At 41.3% G+C, this 20,877-nt stretch overlaps 1 protein-coding gene across 1 annotated transcript; it reads left to right on the top strand.

The window, feature by feature from the left end:
* The first annotated feature begins 1,093 nt into the window (after positions 1-1,093).
* On the top strand, positions 1,094-17,699 carry il17rel (interleukin 17 receptor E-like). Its single transcript, XM_084572996.1, has 18 exons — positions 1,094-1,983; positions 3,135-3,162; positions 3,798-3,947; positions 5,468-5,574; positions 5,764-5,878; positions 6,072-6,116; positions 6,237-6,376; positions 8,199-8,270; positions 8,352-8,406; positions 8,522-8,685; positions 9,655-9,699; positions 11,689-11,746; positions 11,938-12,083; positions 12,626-12,685; positions 12,783-12,840; positions 14,175-14,306; positions 14,683-14,739; positions 14,827-17,699. The coding sequence occupies exons 1-18, from the start codon at positions 1,867-1,869 to the stop codon at positions 14,946-14,948; spliced, it is 1,671 nt and encodes a 556-aa protein (XP_084429122.1). The 5' UTR covers positions 1,094-1,866; the 3' UTR covers positions 14,949-17,699.
* The last annotated feature ends 3,178 nt before the right edge of the window (positions 17,700-20,877 follow it).

The following is a 20,877-nucleotide window of genomic DNA, read 5'->3' as shown; positions in this document are numbered from 1 at the left end:
ATTGCTGTGCACCTGGCTGTGGTGGTAATCAGCTTTGCTTGTCTTTCACTTCGCATTTCGATGTTTTGCGCAGTTTCAAGAAGCTTTAAAAAGAAGTGCCTAACAGTAAAGACATGAGGGAAGCTCTGAGTCACAGCTGGTGCTTGTCAAACAGACTCCTAGTACAACTGTGTCCGTTTATGTTGGCCCAAAGTAACTGCAATCAAGAACAAATAGCTTGACATAAACTTGTCATTTCTCTTACTGGTTTTCCAGTGACTCCTCTCTGAAACAGAACACCCTGCCCCTGGCGGTTGAGGAAATGGAAAATGGATGTCGTCAGAGACATTCATGTGTAACATGCCGCTTGTCACACCAATGCATTTCTCAGAATGGAAGTAATTCTCAGAATTAGCAATGACAAAATGGGATGCTAATTATAACAAAACATCAAAGATGTGTTTTTCCTGTGGGCAATGGTCTTCCTTTTGAATCAACATTTTGATTTTGATTATTCTGTATTTTTTGTATATCCTGAAAATATCAAGAATTGACAAGAAAAATGAATGTTTTGAATAACTGTAATCTAGCAATAGATAGAAATGTGCTGATATCACCAGAGGGCTCTTAAGTTACCTGCTCGTTAGCTTCCTAAACCAGAGACGGTTGCCTAGCATTGGTATTCTCCACCAGAACAACTGAGGTCGTGAAAAAGTCGTTCATGAAAAGTGGGAACTTTCAGTTAGGGTCCAATTTCAGGAGTTGGAATGTGACAATTTCGGAAATCGGCTGCCTCAACTCACCCGCTCCTTAGCTTGCTAAAGTGTTAGCCACCGAAGCTACACACCATCAGTTGCGTAGCAGCTGCCCCCGTGAGCACTGTTCCTGGGTAATGCATGGCAGCGCCCCTCACTTGAAGAGATTTTTGGCTTCTTTCAGCTTTTTCGTTTTGTGGATGGTGGAGACCAAACTATGAGGGAAAACTGTTGATCAGACCCGACTGCGAAGGAACTATAGGTCAGCTGCTTTACAAAGTGCTTTCTCATTAACCTTGTTTTCTCTACTGTGACTAAGTTGCACGAATTCTGTAATTACAAGTTTAAAATATGTATAAAACTTCTCAAATATGGCGGAGAATAGCCAACCTGCCCTCTAATTTCTTCTCTTCTATAGTTTGTCCATACAAACTTCCATAGAGCTTAAAGTTGTAGCACAAAGCCAAGAGGAAGTTAGTTTTCTCCAATCAGTAGGGAGTGGAATGTCCTGGGGTACTATTAAGTTAACAGATGACTTGAGTGAAAATATTTGACTTTCTGACAGATCAATGTCTGCATGCCCTCCAACATTAACATTAAAGCTACATTTCTCAGCGTCTTATATATATAAGGTAGCTTAGGTAACCACGACGTAATGAACTTCATGGTTATGTCACGTTTCCATCCTCTTTGACTGGATTGAAGAGAGGGGTGATCGTGTTAACAGTAAATTTTATATCGACAGAATATAAGACATGAAATTTGCCTCTTTCCCACATGATCCTGTTAAAGTTTGTGTCCATGAATGGCTCAAACAGAATTTTTTTTTTTTACAGTGTCACTTCATGTGCTCCAGAGCCCCGCCTCCAGTGAGAACATCTAAAACCACCTTTTCAGCAGCAGTCATTCACTCTGAGTACTCACACAGGCTATCATCAGCTCCAGGACAGAGCTTACTCGCCATCCTCCTGCCTGTCAGCCTGTCATTCAAGCCTCGTCCAGTCCTGTCACTCCTCTCATCGAGAAGAAGGAGGGGAACATCAGAAAGTTTGCAAGACCTGGAGGAGAAGACAAGCAGCACTGAAAGAAGAAGCCTGTGTGTCCAGAGCTGGTTGGTAAAAAAAAAAAAAAAATGATCCTGTTCCTCGTCTTGCTGATATCCCACTGCTGCTTGGGTCTGAAAGGAGCAGAAGCAGCTGACAGCATGGGACTGGAGAAGATTGAGAAATGCCGCACAAGATGTTCTCAGGTAATACCACATCTTCAGCTATGCTAAAAATGTTATAATAATAATATAATAATAATAATAACCAATAATACTCCTGCTGCTGCTATTTATTGTGTCAATTCTGGTGAGAAAAAAAGAAATACACTTATGTTTACAATAATTTCCACCACTACTACTGATTCTACTGCTGTATGTATTAGTAGATTGAGATCTGGGAAGTAGAACAAGCAAAGCCGCAGTTTCTGTGTGAGGTCACCTTTTTGTTTCCTCAAGCGTCCAGTTTAGTCAGGATAATAGTACCCCACTCTGAATGACTTACCTGCTGAGTCACCTGCGCCTTTTCATAACAGTCCACGGCCCCTTCTGTTCAGCCTGTGTGAAGTGTGTTGCTGTCTTGTCCCGGCTAGTGTTCTTGATGGCTCAGGAAGTATACCTCCTTAATCATTTACTGGAGCCAAAGGAGGAAACAACTGCAAATATACCTGGGTGAAGGGTGGTGGACAGGTTACACCATGTTTACTTGGGTTTTCTCGGCAGCCTGAGCAGACCTGCACTAGGAGCTGTTAACATGCCCCAAGACGCCTTTTTATCTTTTGCAAGTTTTTACAGGTATTTGCAATAAAAATCATAAATCAGTGTTTGGTTATTGCAGCCAACCACAAAATCCTCAAACTGCCCTCCAGATATCTGTTAATATTCATAATCCGGAACATCAGTATACATGTGAGGTAATGTGACTTACCTAATGTAGTGTTTTTCCTGTTAGTCACTCGGTGCAGGAATAGCAGCGTATGTGCATATTTGAAATATCTTTCAGAGAGACATAGTTCCCAGCTGAAGAACAAACAAGGATGCATTGTCACCTGTTGGAGTTGAGCCTAAGCAAATTCTGTTTAATGGCTGGCGATTTGCATATCTGAGATGTTCCTTAACTTCACAACGGCATAACAGCGACGATTGAGGGATTGTACCGCTGTAAACTAATTTCGCCATAAGAAAAACAACAATGCACCCAAGCTCACTTGTATATGAGCAATGAGGATATAAAGTCCTCTTTAATGTTTGGGAATTCCCTGTCTTGCTGGGCTTACCTTTGTTCTCTTTGTTAAGAATTGCTTACTACTTGCTATTTATGGGAACTCCTGCTCATCTGAAGCTCTCTCTCTTTGCAGGGACTTCACTGCAAGCTAAAGCCAGACTGTGAGTATAGACGCCGTTGCTACTTTACATCTGCAGCCGTGCACGCACTTTGCACCGGTTTCTGCGCAATAACTCACCTGATATTCTCTAGCTTCCAAAAGCTTCCTGCATGTTCCTACAGAAGCTGTATATTCAGTGTTCATAATCACATTTAAGTCAAGGCTGCAAAAAAAAAAACACATTCAGACCATTAAACAGATGAAACGTTACAGAAGAAATGAAAGTGTGAACCACCTATTGTAATGTCTGAATGGCTTTTACTGTGTAATTACTTGGACGCGATGAATAATAAGGCCTTATATTGTATCAGACAGCCACCAAACAATGCAGTGACTGACAGGTGTGTGGGTGTCAGATTAAGCCGTCACATTGTACGCATTGTTCTGGTTTTAAAACTGAACAGAATACACCAAAACGTGTGACTGAAGGAGGAAATGCCGGTGTGTCGCTATTAATAACAAAAGGAATTCCAAATGAAAGCAGTTACCCCGCCATAAACGTGCAAGTCAAATCAGTCATAATGTTGGGCGTATGCAAGACTACCTTTGAGCTCTCTCCCAAAAATGCTGGCAGTGCTTTTATTGTTTTTTCTTCCTATGAAGTGATTTAAGATTTTCTGTCTCTGTCCGGTGTAGATTTGTTTCCTCCTCCGTGTCAGAACCCTCCAGAAGGTCTCAACAAAACCTCCGTGCTCCACAACGTCAGCCTCTCCACGGCGGTGAGGTGTGAGGGGAGGCAGAAGTGCTCGCTACACCTCGGCATCAAGGCGGTTTTGCAGCTTGACGGTGCGTAAACATCATGATTTGTAGAACACGCGCACGGTTGAATGGATGGACACGACACATACAGATGTAGAGGCCGATAGAAATGCTACCTGGCATTGCAACACTGATCAGCCGCAAGATTAAAACCACAGACAGGAGAAGTGAATAACATTGACCATCTTGTGACAATACAGTGTTCTGCTGGGATACCTTTGGACCTGGTATTCATGTGGATGTTACTTAGACATGTACCACCCACCTAGACCAGACCAGGCACCCCCCACCCCATAGTGGGGGGTGGGGGGTGCCACTCCTGACACTCCTTGATGGCAGCAGCCATCAACAGCAGGATGCACACACACAAAAATGGTTTAGGAACAACTCATAAAACATGCACAAGGTGTTGACCTAGCCTCCAAATTCACTAGTTCCCAAACTGTGGGATGATCCACAACCCATAGGACCCAAAGGCCCCCTCTAAGACACCACAGGACACATTCAGAAGGCCCATGTCCAATCTCTGATGAGTCACAACTGTTTTGGAGGCACAAGGGAGACCTACATGATATTAGGAATGTGGTCATAATGTTACGCCTGATTGGTGTACCCCTTTCCTTTCATCAAAAGAGTAGTATCTCCAAACTAGTTTGATTCATAGGTTGTGTCTTCTCAGCTTTTCTTAGCTTTCTAACGTTAGTGGGAAGCCAACATTCAGGAATCACTTGGGTTTTTATTCTTAAAGGGTGCTGCTGACTGTAAGTGAATGGCTCCAGACCACTACTTGTTAAACTGCTTTGTCTTGTTTTCTATTTTCATGCATGTTAAACAAAGACATAGGTGTGGTGGAATAGTTTATTGGCAGCTTAGATGAAGCAGTGCTGAGTACACAGTTACTTTTTGTACTGAGTTACAGCCCATTTCAGAATAAAATACCATTTGGTTCCATTGCATGCAATTGCACACTGTAAGAATAACTTAGTAGATTGATAAGAATAATAAGTTTGGTGGATGCTGCAGGAATAAGGTCATATCTGGATCCTGTGTAGTGTGGCTGCCCTTTGCATTTGCAGAAGTTGTGATGCTTATTTAAATTTCAAGAGGAACTTTCAAATGTAACTCTCTGGAAGTAATCAAGCCAACGTGATGACTAGTCATGGTTAGCGATGATTAACTCCGATGCTAACGGTGAAGGAAGTGACCAGCCACCTTTTGCGATTGAACTTCAGCTTTTGCCTCGATTGACATTTCATGTTCCCAATTCCGCAGACAAGCCGCAGAATCTGATAAGGTTCCAGTGAAATACACCAGCTGACAGATGCATGCACACTTATCTCCACATCTGCTGCATATTGAAATAGCTTCTATGGATTTCCTCAATGCCTGGGCTGTATTGGGGAAATCCCTTTCGTCCTTGCGGAATCTGTAGTTCCCTTTGTCATTTAATTGACTAAACCAATACCAAAACCAGGTCACAGCGAAATGAACAGTTTTTGCATGAGAACTGCAACTCAAAGCCATCTTCTGGCATTATACTTTCACAGAATCCATCCATGGCTTGTCCATTTGCACCAGCACAGCAGGGATGATGACCAACTGCAGAATCATAAGCTTCACAAAGGCGTCAAGAGAAAGAATGTCCGGACAGCAGGTAACATTGTATTTTGATCCGGATGAAAAACATGCAGGGTGACGTTCCGTTACAGTTTCTGCTAATGTGACGCCAAAAATTCCAGCATCGCTGATAGGTGCCAACATGCACACTAGCTTCCACGACGACTCCGCTGAACCATGGCAAACATGTGACAGCTTGTGTGTTTTGCACATCCTTTTCCTCAAGGTGGAAGTCGAGAATAATTGCACCCAGGTGTCTCCGAACCAACAAGTGCTAGTAACTGTGAAAACAGTGCCGAGCTACTGTGGCATTACCTGGACCGGCACATATCACACTCCAGGTAAGAGCACATGCGTATTTGCATAATTATGCAAACACGTGCAAATGGGTGCAATGTAGCTGAAGAGTAACAAGTGTTAATAGGGTGTTATGTAACCTAATATTTCCTTGACTGGTGCTTAACTGGGGAGCAAACATTACTCTGTCACGCGTGGCTATGTTAAGGTGAGTCACAAAATTCTATTTGTTCACAGACTGCACCAGTGAAGCTTTGAGAAGAAATGTCCCAGAATGCATCAGTAAGTTCAATGAACTTCTACAGCCTCTCGCCGCAAGGTTGATCACGTCACTGAACCCCTTTAATCTGAGGGTTCCCATCATCCGCCTCATAGTCTGATGGTTTCTTTTGCCTCTTTCAGCTGGTAGGCTATCGTACGACGTAAACCCAGAGAAGAAGGAGCTGCGGGTCAACGTTTCGGACGTCCTCGAAGATCACAACTACCACCTCCGTCTCTGCCATAAAGATTTCATCTGCGCTGGCACAGGAGCCTACACCCTGGTTAGACCCTTTGTTTTTAGTAAATGACGATCATGTAGGCTTTTTGCGTTTCAAAATAGTGACGTGTCCAAACTCCTGATGTCTCTGAGGACTTTGAGCACAGCCACAAAGCAAGAGGACTTTCCTCCAACAGTTCACTGGGTTGTAAATTAGCCATACTGAAGACTATAAATGGTCAGTTGTTAATTTATCACTCCTCCACCCTGCAGCATATTCAATCAAAGGGCAATAGTTGAAGATAGTCGTTCAAAAATAAACCAAAACTATCAGAAAATGGGTGCAGCATGTTTCCCGAAAGTTGTGCATCACCATTGCAAAATAACGCTGCAAACTTATAATCTTCACATGTGACATTAACATTTACACTGCCCCGCCAAAAAAAACAAGTCGCCATCAAAAAGAAAAAAGGTCACACTCTCTAATATTTCGTTGGAACTGTGGCATTGTTTCGATAAGCTTATGCAATGTCACAAGATCTATTTCCATCCTGTGTTGCATTCATTTTTCACCAAGATCTTGTATTGATGATGGGAGAGTCTGACCATTGCACAAAGCCTTCTCCAGCACATCCCAAAGATTCTCAATGGGGTTAAGGTCTGGACTCTGTGGTGACCAATCCATGTGTAAAAGTGATGTCTCATGCTCCCTGAACCACTCTTTCACAATTTGAGCCTGATGACTCATGGCATTGTCATCTTTTAACATGCATCACCTCATCTGCCTCTCAGGACCACTTGACCGTCTCCCATTGCTCCAGAGTCCAATCTTTATGCTCCCTAGCAAACTGAAGCCTTTTTTTCCAGTGAGCCTCACTGATTAGTGGTTTGCTTAAGGCTACACAGCTGTTCAGTCCCAATCCCTTGAGTTCCCTTCACATTGTATGTGTAGAAATGCTCTTACTTTCACTACTAAACATAGCCCTGAGTTCTACTGTTGTTTTTCTAAGATTTATTCCACAAAGACGTTGGTTCCCCACTATCCTTCCAGTTGTTAATAATGCGTTGGACAGTTCTTAACCCACTTTTAGTAGCTTCTACAATCTCTTTAGATGTTTTTTCTGCTTAATGCATGCCAATAATTTGACCTTTCTGAATCAGACTAACATCTTTTCCACAACCACAGGATGTGTCTTTCGACATGGTTGCTTAAGAAATGAGAAGCTACTCATTGTATCAGTTGGGGTTAAATAACTTGTTGCCAGCTGAAAGATAATCGCCCATGCAGCAATTTGCTTAGTTAAATCCAGGTGGTGACTTTTTTTTTTTTTTGGCCAGGCTGTGTAGTTAATGTTATAGCCTGCTGAATTAGAAAACAGCCACTGCAAAATCATTTCTCAATGCTCGTGCTGGACAAAGGGCAGACTAGGCACAAAAGTGGCTCCCTATCAACTGAGTGAGGTACTAAATTGTATTATAGATGGGACAGGCCTGTTAGCAAGCTAACTTCAACAGATATCTCAGACACACAGTGCACGGAGGTCTTTGAAATAACATCAAAACTGTTATTTCTTCATATTCTTTTTGTAATTTTAGCCAAAGGGATGGTCAGTCATGCTGCTTATTTTACACCACCTGTTATAACGTTCCCTTTCCATGTGAGTCAGCTGTTTGTACATTCACTCACTCACTGACTCACTTTAATTCTCCAACAAATTTAAGAGAGCAAAGTCCACTATCACAGCATTGTCATTTCACCTACAACTGATAGTCAGTAGTGCACTGTGTACTTTATGAGTCATCCAAGAATAGTTTGAGTATCACGTGCCATAAGAATTTTTAAGGAAATTAAGAAAGATAAATGAAATGTTTTACTTACGTTGCAGATTAAGAAGGAGCAACCCATAAAAAGCGTCACCTTTCCATACTCCCGACCTTTGCCCTGCCTTTGTATCGAGGTAAGTTCTCTGCAGACATGGATATGCAGATTTATTTTGTGTTTCTGTTCAGAGGTTACTCAATAAATAAATTCCTCATAGGGTTGGTCGGCTGTGATGGATGCCCCCAGGGTCCAGGTCTGCCCATTTAAAGACCGTGAGTAACTTTATTGCTTTAAGTCACTGAGAATGACATAGCAAGCCAAGTATGTGCCGTACTTGAAAACTGATAACATATCATTGAGAGACACTCTGACCTCAATGTCTCACAGGTCTTGAAGAACTGTGGTATGGAATTACCTTTGACCCACTGGAGGAGACTCTGCTGTGGGAGCCTGCTTGTCCAGTTACTGCAGTGACTACGCTGTGCCAGAAAAGAGAGGATGGCGTCTGTGTGGATCTGCCTCAATCCTCTCAGAATGTCAGCAGAGAAAAGGTACAAACAAAGTGTTGATACAATGAGCTTTGTTGAGCTTGCAAGGACTCTGGCTGCTGATAATGATCCCAAGTTCTGTGTGTGCCCTCAGCTGACACAAAGTTAAATGGAAGACTTAAATGGAGGTTTTAAAAAACACACGGCGCAGTGCCCAGACACGTCTCACAGATTAGTCACGGCCCCTGAAAAAATACCCACCTTTGTGTCATTTTACCAACAGATGAATGCTTATAAGTGTCAGGTAAATATGCCATTGTCACATTGGAAGAAAACATGTGGTGATTGACCGGTCTAAATGTGGCTTGAATTTGAATCCGCACAACTGGCTAAGTGTGAGATAATTCTGTCAACAGCCTCCTTTGTGACTGAGCATAGTTTTTATACCCTTCACTGATGTATGAAGTTATGACTCTTGCAGGAGGTTTGTAAATCTCTGTGAGTCATGTGTTGCGTAAAAAATGTCAAAGAAAAACCTTTGGATGTGAAAGTATACTGTGTTTTTCACTTAACCAGTCATCCAGAAACGACTTCTTATCTCAAAGCAAGTGTGGGTTTGTAATAGCCTTTGCATTTAGCTCACATAAATGCTGGGCTGTTGGTATTTGTGAAGCCAGACCCATATGAAGTGTATCCAAATGACGCAGACAGAGTGAAGAGGGAACTTGAACTCTTGGGAATCCTTAGAGGAAACAGAGATTGTGGTTTATTAAGAGGCTGACATCAGCTTAGCTCCAGAGCCAGTCACTTGAGAATATTTGTTGATAATAACCAGTGACGCAGAGACTCGACATTTACAAACTGATCTAATAACGATAAAAATGACGTCACAGAGAACATGAGTAGTTCAGTATTGAATCTGCCTAACATCTAAACTAAATACTTTCAGACACAGGCTTAAGTAGTCTTGGCACTATTTCGTGAGAATTGGTATTTTTAGTAATGGATATTTCATTCCTGAATGCTTTTCAGATAACGTTTGCTAAAGTGGATCCACATCCTCTGCTCTGCATGAAGGTAATTATTACTGTCATCTGTTGTTTGTTTCTTTAGAAGAACTATGAGTATGAAACAAGTCATTATTCTTGAAGCTGTGCCACTGTTTTTAGTTAAACATTAAAGAACCAAGCAAATATATATATTTTTCTGCTTTCTGCAGTACTTGACAATGGTATTTGTTTACAGTAAGATGCCCTTTCCATCAGATCAGAATTACAGAACTCACAAATAAGTTATCTCTGTTTTCAGGAAATAGTTTGACATTTTAAAACCAGTTAGCAACGTTAATAAAACGTGACCCTTCTTCTTTTTTTATCTGTATATGAATCCACCACCGGAACCCTGCTGGCTTAGCTTAGTTTAGCTTAGCACAAACACTGGATTTTAGAAAACAGTTAACCTGGCCTCGTCTGCCCACCATCACCCCTTTCGCCCTCAACTTAACTTGGTAGAAACAAACAAAACCAAAAGAGAATCGTTTCTTCATTTTATCACAGTTTGTTGTTTCATACTGATTTTCAGCACCAGTGAGTGTTTAGTAAGCTCTAGTAGATGGATTTTGTTACTTTAGAAGAAAGCCATGCTAACTGCTAGCGACCAGTTAACTTAGCTTACTAGGCTAACCATTTCCTGCTAAACGAAGATATAGCTGTCGGTGGTATTTTCCCATTTTAAATGCATACCTTAAAGTTCTGACTTGAAAGTAAATAGTCATAAGTCAAATAAATCTTAAACGTCTAAAAATAACAATTTATTTCAGTTTCAGCAGTGTCATATTATCAGCTAGCTCCATGCACCACGATGCTGCTGGGTCCCACATATATTACTATTTTTTATTTGGGACTGAATGGATTTTATATGATTTTTGTTGATATAGAGAGTATAGAGGGACAAAGTTCAATCCTTTCCCATGGAAATGGTGGTACTTAATTGAAAAATAAATATCTGTTGTCAGATATGAATAATTATTCCATTTGATATGTGCCCTGAAGTACCTGCTGGCTTCAAATGGAACTTGTTAGCTCTTGGTTAGGACATGGTTCTTGAAATTGTAGGCGTTCAATTGGTAACATTATCCAAAAGGAAAGTCATGAGAACACTGCTGCAAGGCAGTGGTTGGTAACTTAATACAGGAGATACAAAGTCATGAAAGGATGAGGTTATTGGAATATCAGCATTTTCCTCAGACATGTCATAGAATTATGAAGAAAACTTAGTACGACTAAATTAGAGTATATTAGCTTACCATCCACTTATGCTGTTTCTGAAAACATCAGCAAACAGGTTACAACTCAAGATTTCACTTTCAGGTTACGGGGTTGAGAACACCACAAGGGAGAGTAGTTTATATGGAGTTTACTTGTGAACATGATAAACACGACACAGTTTGAAGGCAGCAACACACGATATTTCACAGGATGTTTTGAAAAATTGAAAAAAGTCGCAGTTTGTTGTAAAATCACAAATGTACTGTATTAAACTGGCATTCAGTCTACATCTTGCATACTATCCGGCACCAAGGCCAAAATGACCCTTACCATGGCACATTTCACCTTGTCCTTACGGAAAATAGAGGAAGTCACTACTGTCCGTCTATTATCTAGAATAACTATCCATCTTGATCTTCAGCAACTCCAAGTAGCTTTGGAGAGAGAAAGTTATAATAGTCACACGTGCAACTTTTTGGGTGGATAGTATTTCTCATTACATATACTTTCTTGACTTGCAACATTACCTTTTAATTAAAAAACATATGTGTAATCAAAAAATGATTTGACCACCATACATGTATTTTCCAGAACACGTCAACCGTTAGTCCACTGGAAGGCCTGTTTTTTCGCCTCTCCATAATTGTAGTGGCTTTTTAGTTAAGCCTTTTTAAGCCAGTTGTTTTCTATCTCATAACAGTTCTTTGCCCTTTCTTAATTAGGAGTTAGATAATATCAGTGTGTTTTATTGACCTTGATGGAAAATGGTTATATAATATAACTTTAATGTCTTCCTCAGTTTACTGTCGGATCTCGTTCCTGGACCAGGTGTCCCTTCGCAGACGGAAGATTCCAAGGTGCCACTTTTTTTCATATCTGCATGCTTATCATCTCGCATGAGTGTTTATCACCATGCTACGCAACCAATGCACTGAATTAGTTTAGAGCCACATATTGTATATGGTAGATTACATCACAAAGATTACTATGTCGTTTGATGTTGTATACTGTGCTGTATTGGTCTTTAATGCTAAAAAATATTTTACAGCGTGGGAGGTGGGTGTGACACGAAATCAAGAACACGAAGAAGTCAAGATGTTGTCGCAGATCACCGCAACATTCTCTGTGGGGCTTTGTGGGAAGTCTGAAGGGTCTCCTGTGTGCGAGACTGCTGACACCCACTCCGTGCATGTGGTAGGTATAATACCCCTGCAAGAGAAAATCAGTCTGTTGTGAATTACTGCCAGCAGCGCAGAGTCTGAAAGAGAATGGGAGATTAGCACAATAGAATTTTCCTATCCGACTGAAAAGCAGAAGGATGTGATGACCTGGTTTGTGTGTTATAAAAAGGAGATGCCACAACATGCTTGCAGCTATTGCATGTGAATGTCTTTTGCAACCTAATTTCTGTTTGCTTTATATTTCCTTTTTGTTGCTGGGAAGCCTCACACTTTCTCTGAGGTGGTGTATACAAAACCACTTTTTGATATCAGCATGGCAATAAATGTTATTGCACCATTTAAACCAATGTTTTATAGGAATCACAGACTATCTGCTAACGCATCAGTTGCATGCAACAGCATGTTTACACCCGTAACATTTGATCTGTCTGCCATCTCGGTCCTGAACACGGTCATGGTTAATTGCACCTCAAAGAATACAACAAACATACAGTAACTATGACAACTTCCATATCACCTGCAGGGTAAAATTTAAATTCTTTGTCATTTTCCCAGGAGAAACACAAAGCTGTTGACTTAAAACTGCCCGGAGAACTGTGTAACTCTTGTATCCAGGTATGTTTTTGGAGAAAATAGTCATTCAAGCTAAACAGCATGCTCCTTCACATTTATGTAGACTTTGATTTAAAACACTCTTCTTCTATTTATGAAGGTGCAGAGGACTGATGTGCAGTATGCCGCCACAGTGATTCACTGTCTTGGGCAGTGCAGTAAGTAGCCTATGTTTTTTGACACCGCTTTTTACCAGCTAAGAGAAATGATTCATCTTTCTCGTCGCCTGTGGTCTGGTTTCTTTGTGGTTTACCAAACCTTTCCTTCCTTTCACGTAATGCCTCACAACCTGAGGCACAAGCCAGTTTGATATGTAAATGGTTCCCACTTGTTTTCCTTTCTCAAGTTGTGATTTGAAACCATAAAACATTACTGTCATGCAAGCTCTAACAAGGTATTCACAAATGCATGTGCCTCTGAAGTTCCCACTAAGTGGTTTCTTGGCATTAGTTAGAAAAATAAAATGATGGCTTCGTACTAACATCCTTAATTACACTTGAATTTTGTGTTCAATGATTAATGAAGGCTTTAAGGAAAGAGGAAGATATCATCTTCAAAACTTCTTACATAAACAGACTTGGCAGTAGTTCAACCCCACCTTTAGTGATAAAAAATACTGTCTGTTCTAATTACAACTCAAGCATGCAAAACTGTTTCTGACTGTTTGCGTGACAGCAACAAATGTTTACTTGTATTTATATTGTTATTAGATCAGATCTTGAGTTTTTTTTTTGTATGTATGCTTTTATTAATTTACACATAACTACAAATTAAATAGTGAACGCAGAAAATTGTGCAGTCAAAAAGATGTGGAGGAGATTGATGCCATGCCATATGTGGCCGGACAGCTAACAGTTAGCTTAGCGCAAAGGAAAGACACAGGAGTAAACAGCTAACCTCGTTCAGTGAAAAGGTTAAATATCCGCCTTTCAACACACCTTAAACTCACTGATTAACATTTGATATCTTATTCGTTTAGTATCAGGGTTTGAACTCTGATCTATTTCTGCGTTGTTGTTTTTTTTTGCTTCATTTGGAATGACCAGTCTTCTGATTTACCTGCAAGATAATCTAATATGCATAATTCTCCAAACTGTTGTCTGAAAATCCACATCCACTAGGAAAATGTGTTTAAGAGACTGTAGACAACATGATGTTTACAGCTGTATCATCTCCCAAATGTCTGATAAATGCAGAAAATAGTTTGATTAAACTCAAAAGCTGGGGAGGAGATTGATACCACTCTAATTTTACATGTAGCCAGTTAGCTAGCAGCTAGCTTAGCATAAAGAAACAGGGGCAAACAGCTTCTAGCACACCTTAAGCTCTTTAAGTTTAATATGGACAAAAACAGTCTCCCTATGCTAACAATTTTAATGCTAAGCTATCTTTCGGCTAAGGATAAGGATAAGGATACTTCGTAAAATGCTTTCATCAAAAGCCACATGTAAAGTCCAATGAGTATCCATCAGTCCATAATTTCTCTTCACAGATGAACCATCACTTCTCAGATCTGTCAGCACCCCTCGAGCCACTCAGGATGTGACCTGGATTGTTGTAGCAGCCGGTGTTTGTCTCTTTGCCATTATAATTGTCACTCTGGGGCTCCATGTGCTGTTAACAGGTACGTTTAAAATTACACTACCAAGCTTTGACCTTCAGCTTTATCTTCTGCTTACATAGCACAAAGTAAACACTTGTTCTAAAACCTGCGTCGCACTTTCCTGATAAGTCTGCAAATGCTCACAGCTAAACGCTTGGTTAAGGATTCAAAGCTGCAGAATTTGCTACACGGAACCAGAAGTAATATGTCAAAAACAGCTGTTGTCTGTGTTTGCTTTCCCTCTCTTCCACATCTGAGTTGTTACATTATACAACCTTGACTTCCTCTGTGTATGGATGGGTTGATATTAACTTAGAATTTGAATGAAAACCAGCCAGTGAATTTATCATCATATTATGTGTGTTTCCTCATCCGATTCCCACACATTCTATTTCAGTGCATCAGAGGCGGAAACAAAAAAGACACGGGGCCTGTACCTCCGAAAAACAAACAGGTAAGATGATGGCCTGATTTCGTCAACTGGCAACTTACGCATTTTGAAATACACACCCTGAGCCTCTGTTCCCTCCTGTTGCTGCAGGTCCTGCTCTTGATTGTGCGGCCCCTGCATTACAAACTCGACCAGTTCTCCACGGAGGCGTCCTCATACCAGATTCGCCGCTGTGTGGAAACAATGAGAAGGCCAACTTAATCTCTAACTGACCAAATGTACAGTGCTCTGGTCAAACGCATTAGTTGCATTTTGCAATATAAATATGTTACAAAAAGCCAAAATGAGTTCTCTGTTGAATTCCTTACATAAACTGCCTGGCCAAAAAACAAAAGTCACCACCTGGATTTAACTAAACAAATAGGTACAAGCCTCCTATTGGATAATTACTGCATGGGTGATTATCTTCCAGCTGGGAACAAAGTATTTAAATCCCAACTGATGCAACGAGTAGTTTCTCATTTCTTAAACAACCATGTCAGAAGACACATTCCGTGGAAGTGGAAAAGTCTGTTTGAGAAGGGTCAAATCATTGGCATGCATCAAGTAGAGAAAACATCTAAGGAGATTGTAGAAACTACTAAAATTGGGTTAAGAACTGTCCAACGCATTATTAAAAACTGGAGGGATAGTGGGGAACCATCGTCTTCGAGGTAGAAATGTGATTCCTGATTGATCATGATTGATGATCACTTAAACGTTTGGTGATATCAAATCTTAGAAAAACAACAGTGGAACTCAGGGTTATGTTTAATAGTGAAAGTAAGAGCATTTACAAGGGAACTCAAGGGACTGAGACTGAACAGCTGTGTAGCCTTAAGAAAACCACAAATCAGTGAACCGGAAAACTGGAAAAAAAGACAATTCAATTCGCTAGGGAGCAAAAAGATCGGACTGTGGAGCAACGGAGGAAGTTCATGTGGTCCTGAGAGGCAGATGAGGTGACGCATACTCCAAGATAACAATGCCAGGATTGATGGGGCTCAAATTGTGAAAGAGTGGTTCAGGGAGCATGAGACATTATTTTCACACATGGATTGGCCACCACAGAGTCCAGACCTTAACCCCATTAAGAATCTTTGGTATGTGCTGGAGAAGGCTTTGCGCAGTGGTCAGACTCTCCCATCATCAATACAAGATCTTGGTGAAAAATTAATGCAACAGTGGATGGAAATATATCTGGTGACACTGCAGAAGCTTATCGAAACAATGCCACAGCGAATGTGTGTTGTAATCAAAGCTAAAGGCGAAATATTAGTGTGTGTGACCTTTTCTTTTGGCCAGGCAGTGTATATTGTTCGGACTGATATTTCATTTTGTTTACGGTAGACGTGCTGGTTAGAATGCTTACTGTAATTGCTGTCTGTTTTTGAAAATATGTATTCTGTGTGGTATTGTTCGTCTGGGTGAAACATGTCTATGCATTGTTTTTTTTTTTTTTAGTTAAAATATTCATTCATCTTGCAGCTAAACATTTACAGTCCTAATTTATACATCTATTTTGAATAAAAAATGCCAAATGTGTGTCGAAATTGCTTTTTAAATGATTTAACTATAATATTGTTTTCCTTGTGTTGGAAATGCAATATTAACCATAGCACTCGCAACATCTCTTATTATGACAACTGTTGTCACCAAACGTGACACGGAAATAGTGTTGCTTGCAAACAAAAGGCCGATCTCACACTTGCTTAGCAAACAGGTATTTACTACTGTTGTGTTCTGCTGAAGGCCTTCTTGTCCACACCCTGCAGAATCCCTCAACCATCCCATGTACACTCCTGGTCTTCCTTGGTATTTTCACACCATGGTTTCCCATAAATGAGTTCCCACGCCGTATAGTTTGTGCACAGTGTCGTGCAAGTTCACACTAAACAAGAACCACTTCAAAGTTCGTCTTCGAGCTATTCTTTTTCAAAGGAATCTCTGACTGATCCGCCCATCCATCCCCAGCCCGTCATATTTTTTTTCTCCGCCAGGATCTGTTCTGCTTTTTTGAACAACCATCAACTGTATACGCCAGGAAATAACTCAGATGTTTGTGTGGATCAGCTGCTTCTGCGGTGCCAGAGGCGGCTACTCTTTCGGCTGCACCAGCCATGTCGTAAAACTTTTTTGCTTTTTTCCCCGAACAGGGGGGTGAAAGTCGTCATTTTCCTCCAGATCGAGCGATAACTCACGTGTGCGCCCGCGGCTGGAAAAAATGGCGAGTTCAGGTCACAAAAATATGAATGTGTTCAAAGTATGTGTGCATGATTCATGCATGGCACTTGTTGAGACAAGCCGGCACTGCTGTTTACTAGGATTCCTTACTATAACCTCACTTTCATCAATGACATCTATCCGCAGGTGGAAGATAATGCAAGTGCGTGGTTCCTCATATGTGATTGTGATCTAAATGATAACAAGAGGTCTGATGTCTACGTGTAATGTAAAAAACTGTCACTTCCCGAGTGTCCCGCTGAAAAAACATCATTTTAGCTAACTGTTCTCAAAAGGATGCGATCTTTGCGACATTTTTTTGTCAACATTCCTCGACCGCCTCGTTTTTCTGTTTCTGTCAAAAGCTGTGGAGCCTGTGACTGATAAGGGATCGTTGGAGCACCATTCAATGAGGAAAAAGAGCAGAGACAAACAGTCTGCCCTTAATGACAGGTTACAAATCTGTAGCCATTAACAAACACTAGTCGTGCTATTAACAGATACTAGTCAAGCGAGTTTCTGATGGCCTACACCCACAGATGTTCCTACTTGAACCCAAACTCCCCACCAGACATTTAGAACTGAAGCAGCTACTTGGATGAAACATCTTCAAGGAACTCGGCGTGTCCAGTTGCCTTTCTTTAATGTTTGTGGATATACCATGACCTGGATGACTGAGAGGCTTCGTGTAAGGCCTTACCTCTGAATAGCCATGGTTACCTGGAAAACAAATAAACGCCCTCAATGACTTGAGTGATAATGCAAAAAGCTTTAGCTAAAAGCGTCTCCTACTTCCTGTCGTGGTGCCTTTCCCATCACTTTACCGCAATCCCCACGTCTTTCTGTGGACAGGAATGATTTCCGCTTGGTTTACATAGTCAAATGATGATGTTAAAAATGGGATGCTGACCCAGTCACAGAACAGAGGCCACTCTGTGCAGATTACACAGAAGAACTGCTGGCATGCAGCCTCTGGCCGGACTTACTCATACGAGGAACTGTTACAGTAAAACTCCAAAAGGGTCAGGGTTTTGGTCCAGGAGAGCTGAGACACATTTCCTTGTTCGATTGGTTTTGAATGCACAGCAAGCAAGCATGTAAAACATCCCCTGAGTCAAATATAAAACAAGGGCGCAAAATAAAGCCCCCTTTGGAAACACCGAACGGGCGAAGCAGGAAAGTGAGAAGCAAGGTATATTACTATCATTCAACACAAAGCACATACTGTAAACGTGAGGACAGGTAAAAAGATTAAACAAAGCCGTGTGTGTTTCCCAAACCTGCACATGCAGTGCTTCCTCATCTTGTTGAAATCGTAAAACATTATGGTGTGTGTTTAGGGTAAAATTCGAGTAACCGTTACCCTATCAGTGTGTTATTATTAGTCATAATATTATCTCACTGAGGAAAAGATAGTGTATGTGTGACAGGAATTGGTAAGCAGTGCTATAATTCATGGTGACAAAGCAAAAATAAAAAATACGTAGTGAAAACGTTGGCAAGCATTTCCAACACCATGACTTCACTTCTTTGTTTTCTTAAGTACTTGGCACAAGTGCAGGGGCTTTTAATTTGGCCGCACTTTTATTACGACCGCTCCGGAAGTTTCTGTCATCAACCAAATACAATAGATGTTAATGATTCCGTTGCTTAGAGCCCCATTTGGTAAACTCAACACAAAACTCATTATAATCCTTAGTCTCCTTAACTGAGACTGTCAGTAGAAAATGCCAAACTGTTGTTTAAAGTGAGGTGCAGTTCCTGTTTTAGCATCTATCTATGAGTGGATGGCAATGTTGGTCAGTTCAAGAGACACAGATCATCACGTGTTGGATGACTTTGGCAGGAATTAGCTGGCTTTCAGTAGCATAGCCCGACACCGTCCAAAGACATGCACGTTAGGTTAACTGGATATTCTGAATTGGCCGTAGGTGTGAGTGTGAATGGCTGTCTGTCTCCCTGTGTTAGCCCTGCGATAGACTGGAGACCTGTCCAGGGTGTACCCCGCCTCTCGCCCGATGACAGCTGAGATAGGCTCCGGCAGTCTCCGTGACCCTTCACAGGAACAAACAGTTACAGAAGACAAATGAATGAATGTCAACCATGTGCTCAAGTGGCTGTGGGATAAAGACACCTGTGTCTGGAAGGTCCATTCACTGGTTAATCAGTACTCCAGGGTTAAACTTATTCCATGAACCCTTTAAGCGACTCTGAGAAAAGGTTATTGAAAAGTGTGAGTCAGGGGATGAACACACAGACACACACAAACCCAAGTCCTTGAACATAACCAGGAGTCCCAAGTACTAATTTGAACCTCAACGTGTACAGGGATTTCCTTTTTAGTTTGTTGTCGTATAACGATTTAAAGTGAATGGAGCAATCCTGCTTTGTGGACAACAGATAACGAGACTACAGATTGTGAATGTGAAACTACGTGCGTGCCTGGGATACTGCTGGGAGGTGAAGGAAAGACCTCAACCGAACCCTTACGCATGGCAGCGAGAACACAGAAGGCAAAAGAAGCTTAATCTATTCATGCCGTCAGTCTGAAAGAGGATGGGCGCTCCCGCCCTGACTGATGGTACCACACCTTCCAGATAAAAAACTGATCAGATAAGATTCCTGTGAGTTTACGGTTTTCAAAAAGCATCCCAAAAGATGCCGCAATCAGATATGAGCGTTTGTCAAAGCCTGTACCCTCAAAGCATTTCTCCTGTAGTGTCCTGGTTAGTCACAGGAGGTAGGTTAGCCAGGAACTCAGGATGACTAAACTCCAGACTGATTCAATTCAATTCAATTCAATTTTATTTATATAGCGTCAATAACAATACAAATCGTCTCAAGACGCTTTACAAAAACCCGGCCTGAAACCCCCAGAGCAAGCCTGAAGGCAACGGTGGCAAGGAAAAACTCCCTTTTAACAGGAAGAAACCTCGAGCAGAACCCAGCTCATATGGAGGGACCCATCTGCCTAAGGCCAGCCGGGTACAGACAGAAGAAAGAGAGAAGAGAACAGCAAAGAGAGAAGAGAAGAGAACAGCAAGATAAACATACATCTGTCATAGATACACATATCTGACTAAAGTGTACATGTGGAATCTTATGATACAAACTGATGATGTTACATGACGGTTTGAAAATGTAAGAGGAATCATAGGCAGGTTGGAGAATTGTTCATTCAGGTAGGAGTGGATAACTGCAGGATTCCATGAAGACTGGGCAGGCTGATGAGACCACGACAACAGATGTAGTATAGAGCTCCACAGGAAACACCACCACCACTCCAGGCCAGAGATACTCACAATTTTTCACTCACTGATGATCCCGTCCTTTCATATAGTTCCTCTTTCTGCTGAATTTTCAATTAAAACCTCTTTAAGTTAACTTAAAGCGGAAATTTCAAAAGTTTCCCTTAAGACAACATCTCTTGCTAAATGAGATAAAACATGATGGCAGAGTCCATGGCCCACTGATGAAAGTGGAGCATTACTATTTTTCTGAAGGAGCGTACGCGGTTTTTAACTAATGTGACCTGGGTGTATGTGGGCACTTTACTGAACAAAAGGCTGCTGTAATCTCTATCAACAGATATCCGGACAGGAATATAGAATGAATATAGAATCATCATCATCAGCAGTAGGTTCTTAACTTTACTATGAATGTGTTTATCAGTGAGGTCAGCGAGATCATGGATATTACGCATGAGTGGATGAGTTCGCAGGAATGAATGGAACAAGAAGGAACAGCCACAGTGAGCTGTTAGGTGAAGAGCTGCAGGCCACGTCCTGCACACCTCCAGCTTCCTACTAACCAACGCCTTTCATTGTGCTTCGCAGACTCATAGCGCGTGGGTCAGGAAATCTGATAACGGCTTTCACAGAATGATGGGAAATGATTCAACTATTACACGATCTATTTATTAAAATCAGAACAGTTCGC

The sequence above is a fragment of the Chelon labrosus genome (assembly GCF_963514085.1).
Source record: "Chelon labrosus genome assembly, chromosome: 23".
Lineage (NCBI taxonomy): Eukaryota > Metazoa > Chordata > Actinopteri > Mugiliformes > Mugilidae > Chelon > Chelon labrosus.
Note: the sequence above shows the minus strand (reverse complement) of the source record. Positions and strands in the feature narration are given on the sequence as shown.

Coding starts and splice junctions, on each gene's coding strand:
- il17rel (XM_084572996.1), top strand. CDS start 1,867: ATGATCCTGTTCCTCGTCTTGCTGATATCCCACTGCTGCTTGGGTCTG. Junction 6,377..8,198: donor GCACAGGAGCCTACACCCTG/GTTAGACCCTTT, acceptor CTTACGTTGCAG/ATTAAGAAGGAGCAACCCAT. Junction 8,407..8,521: donor GGTCTGCCCATTTAAAGACC/GTGAGTAACTTT, acceptor AATGTCTCACAG/GTCTTGAAGAACTGTGGTAT.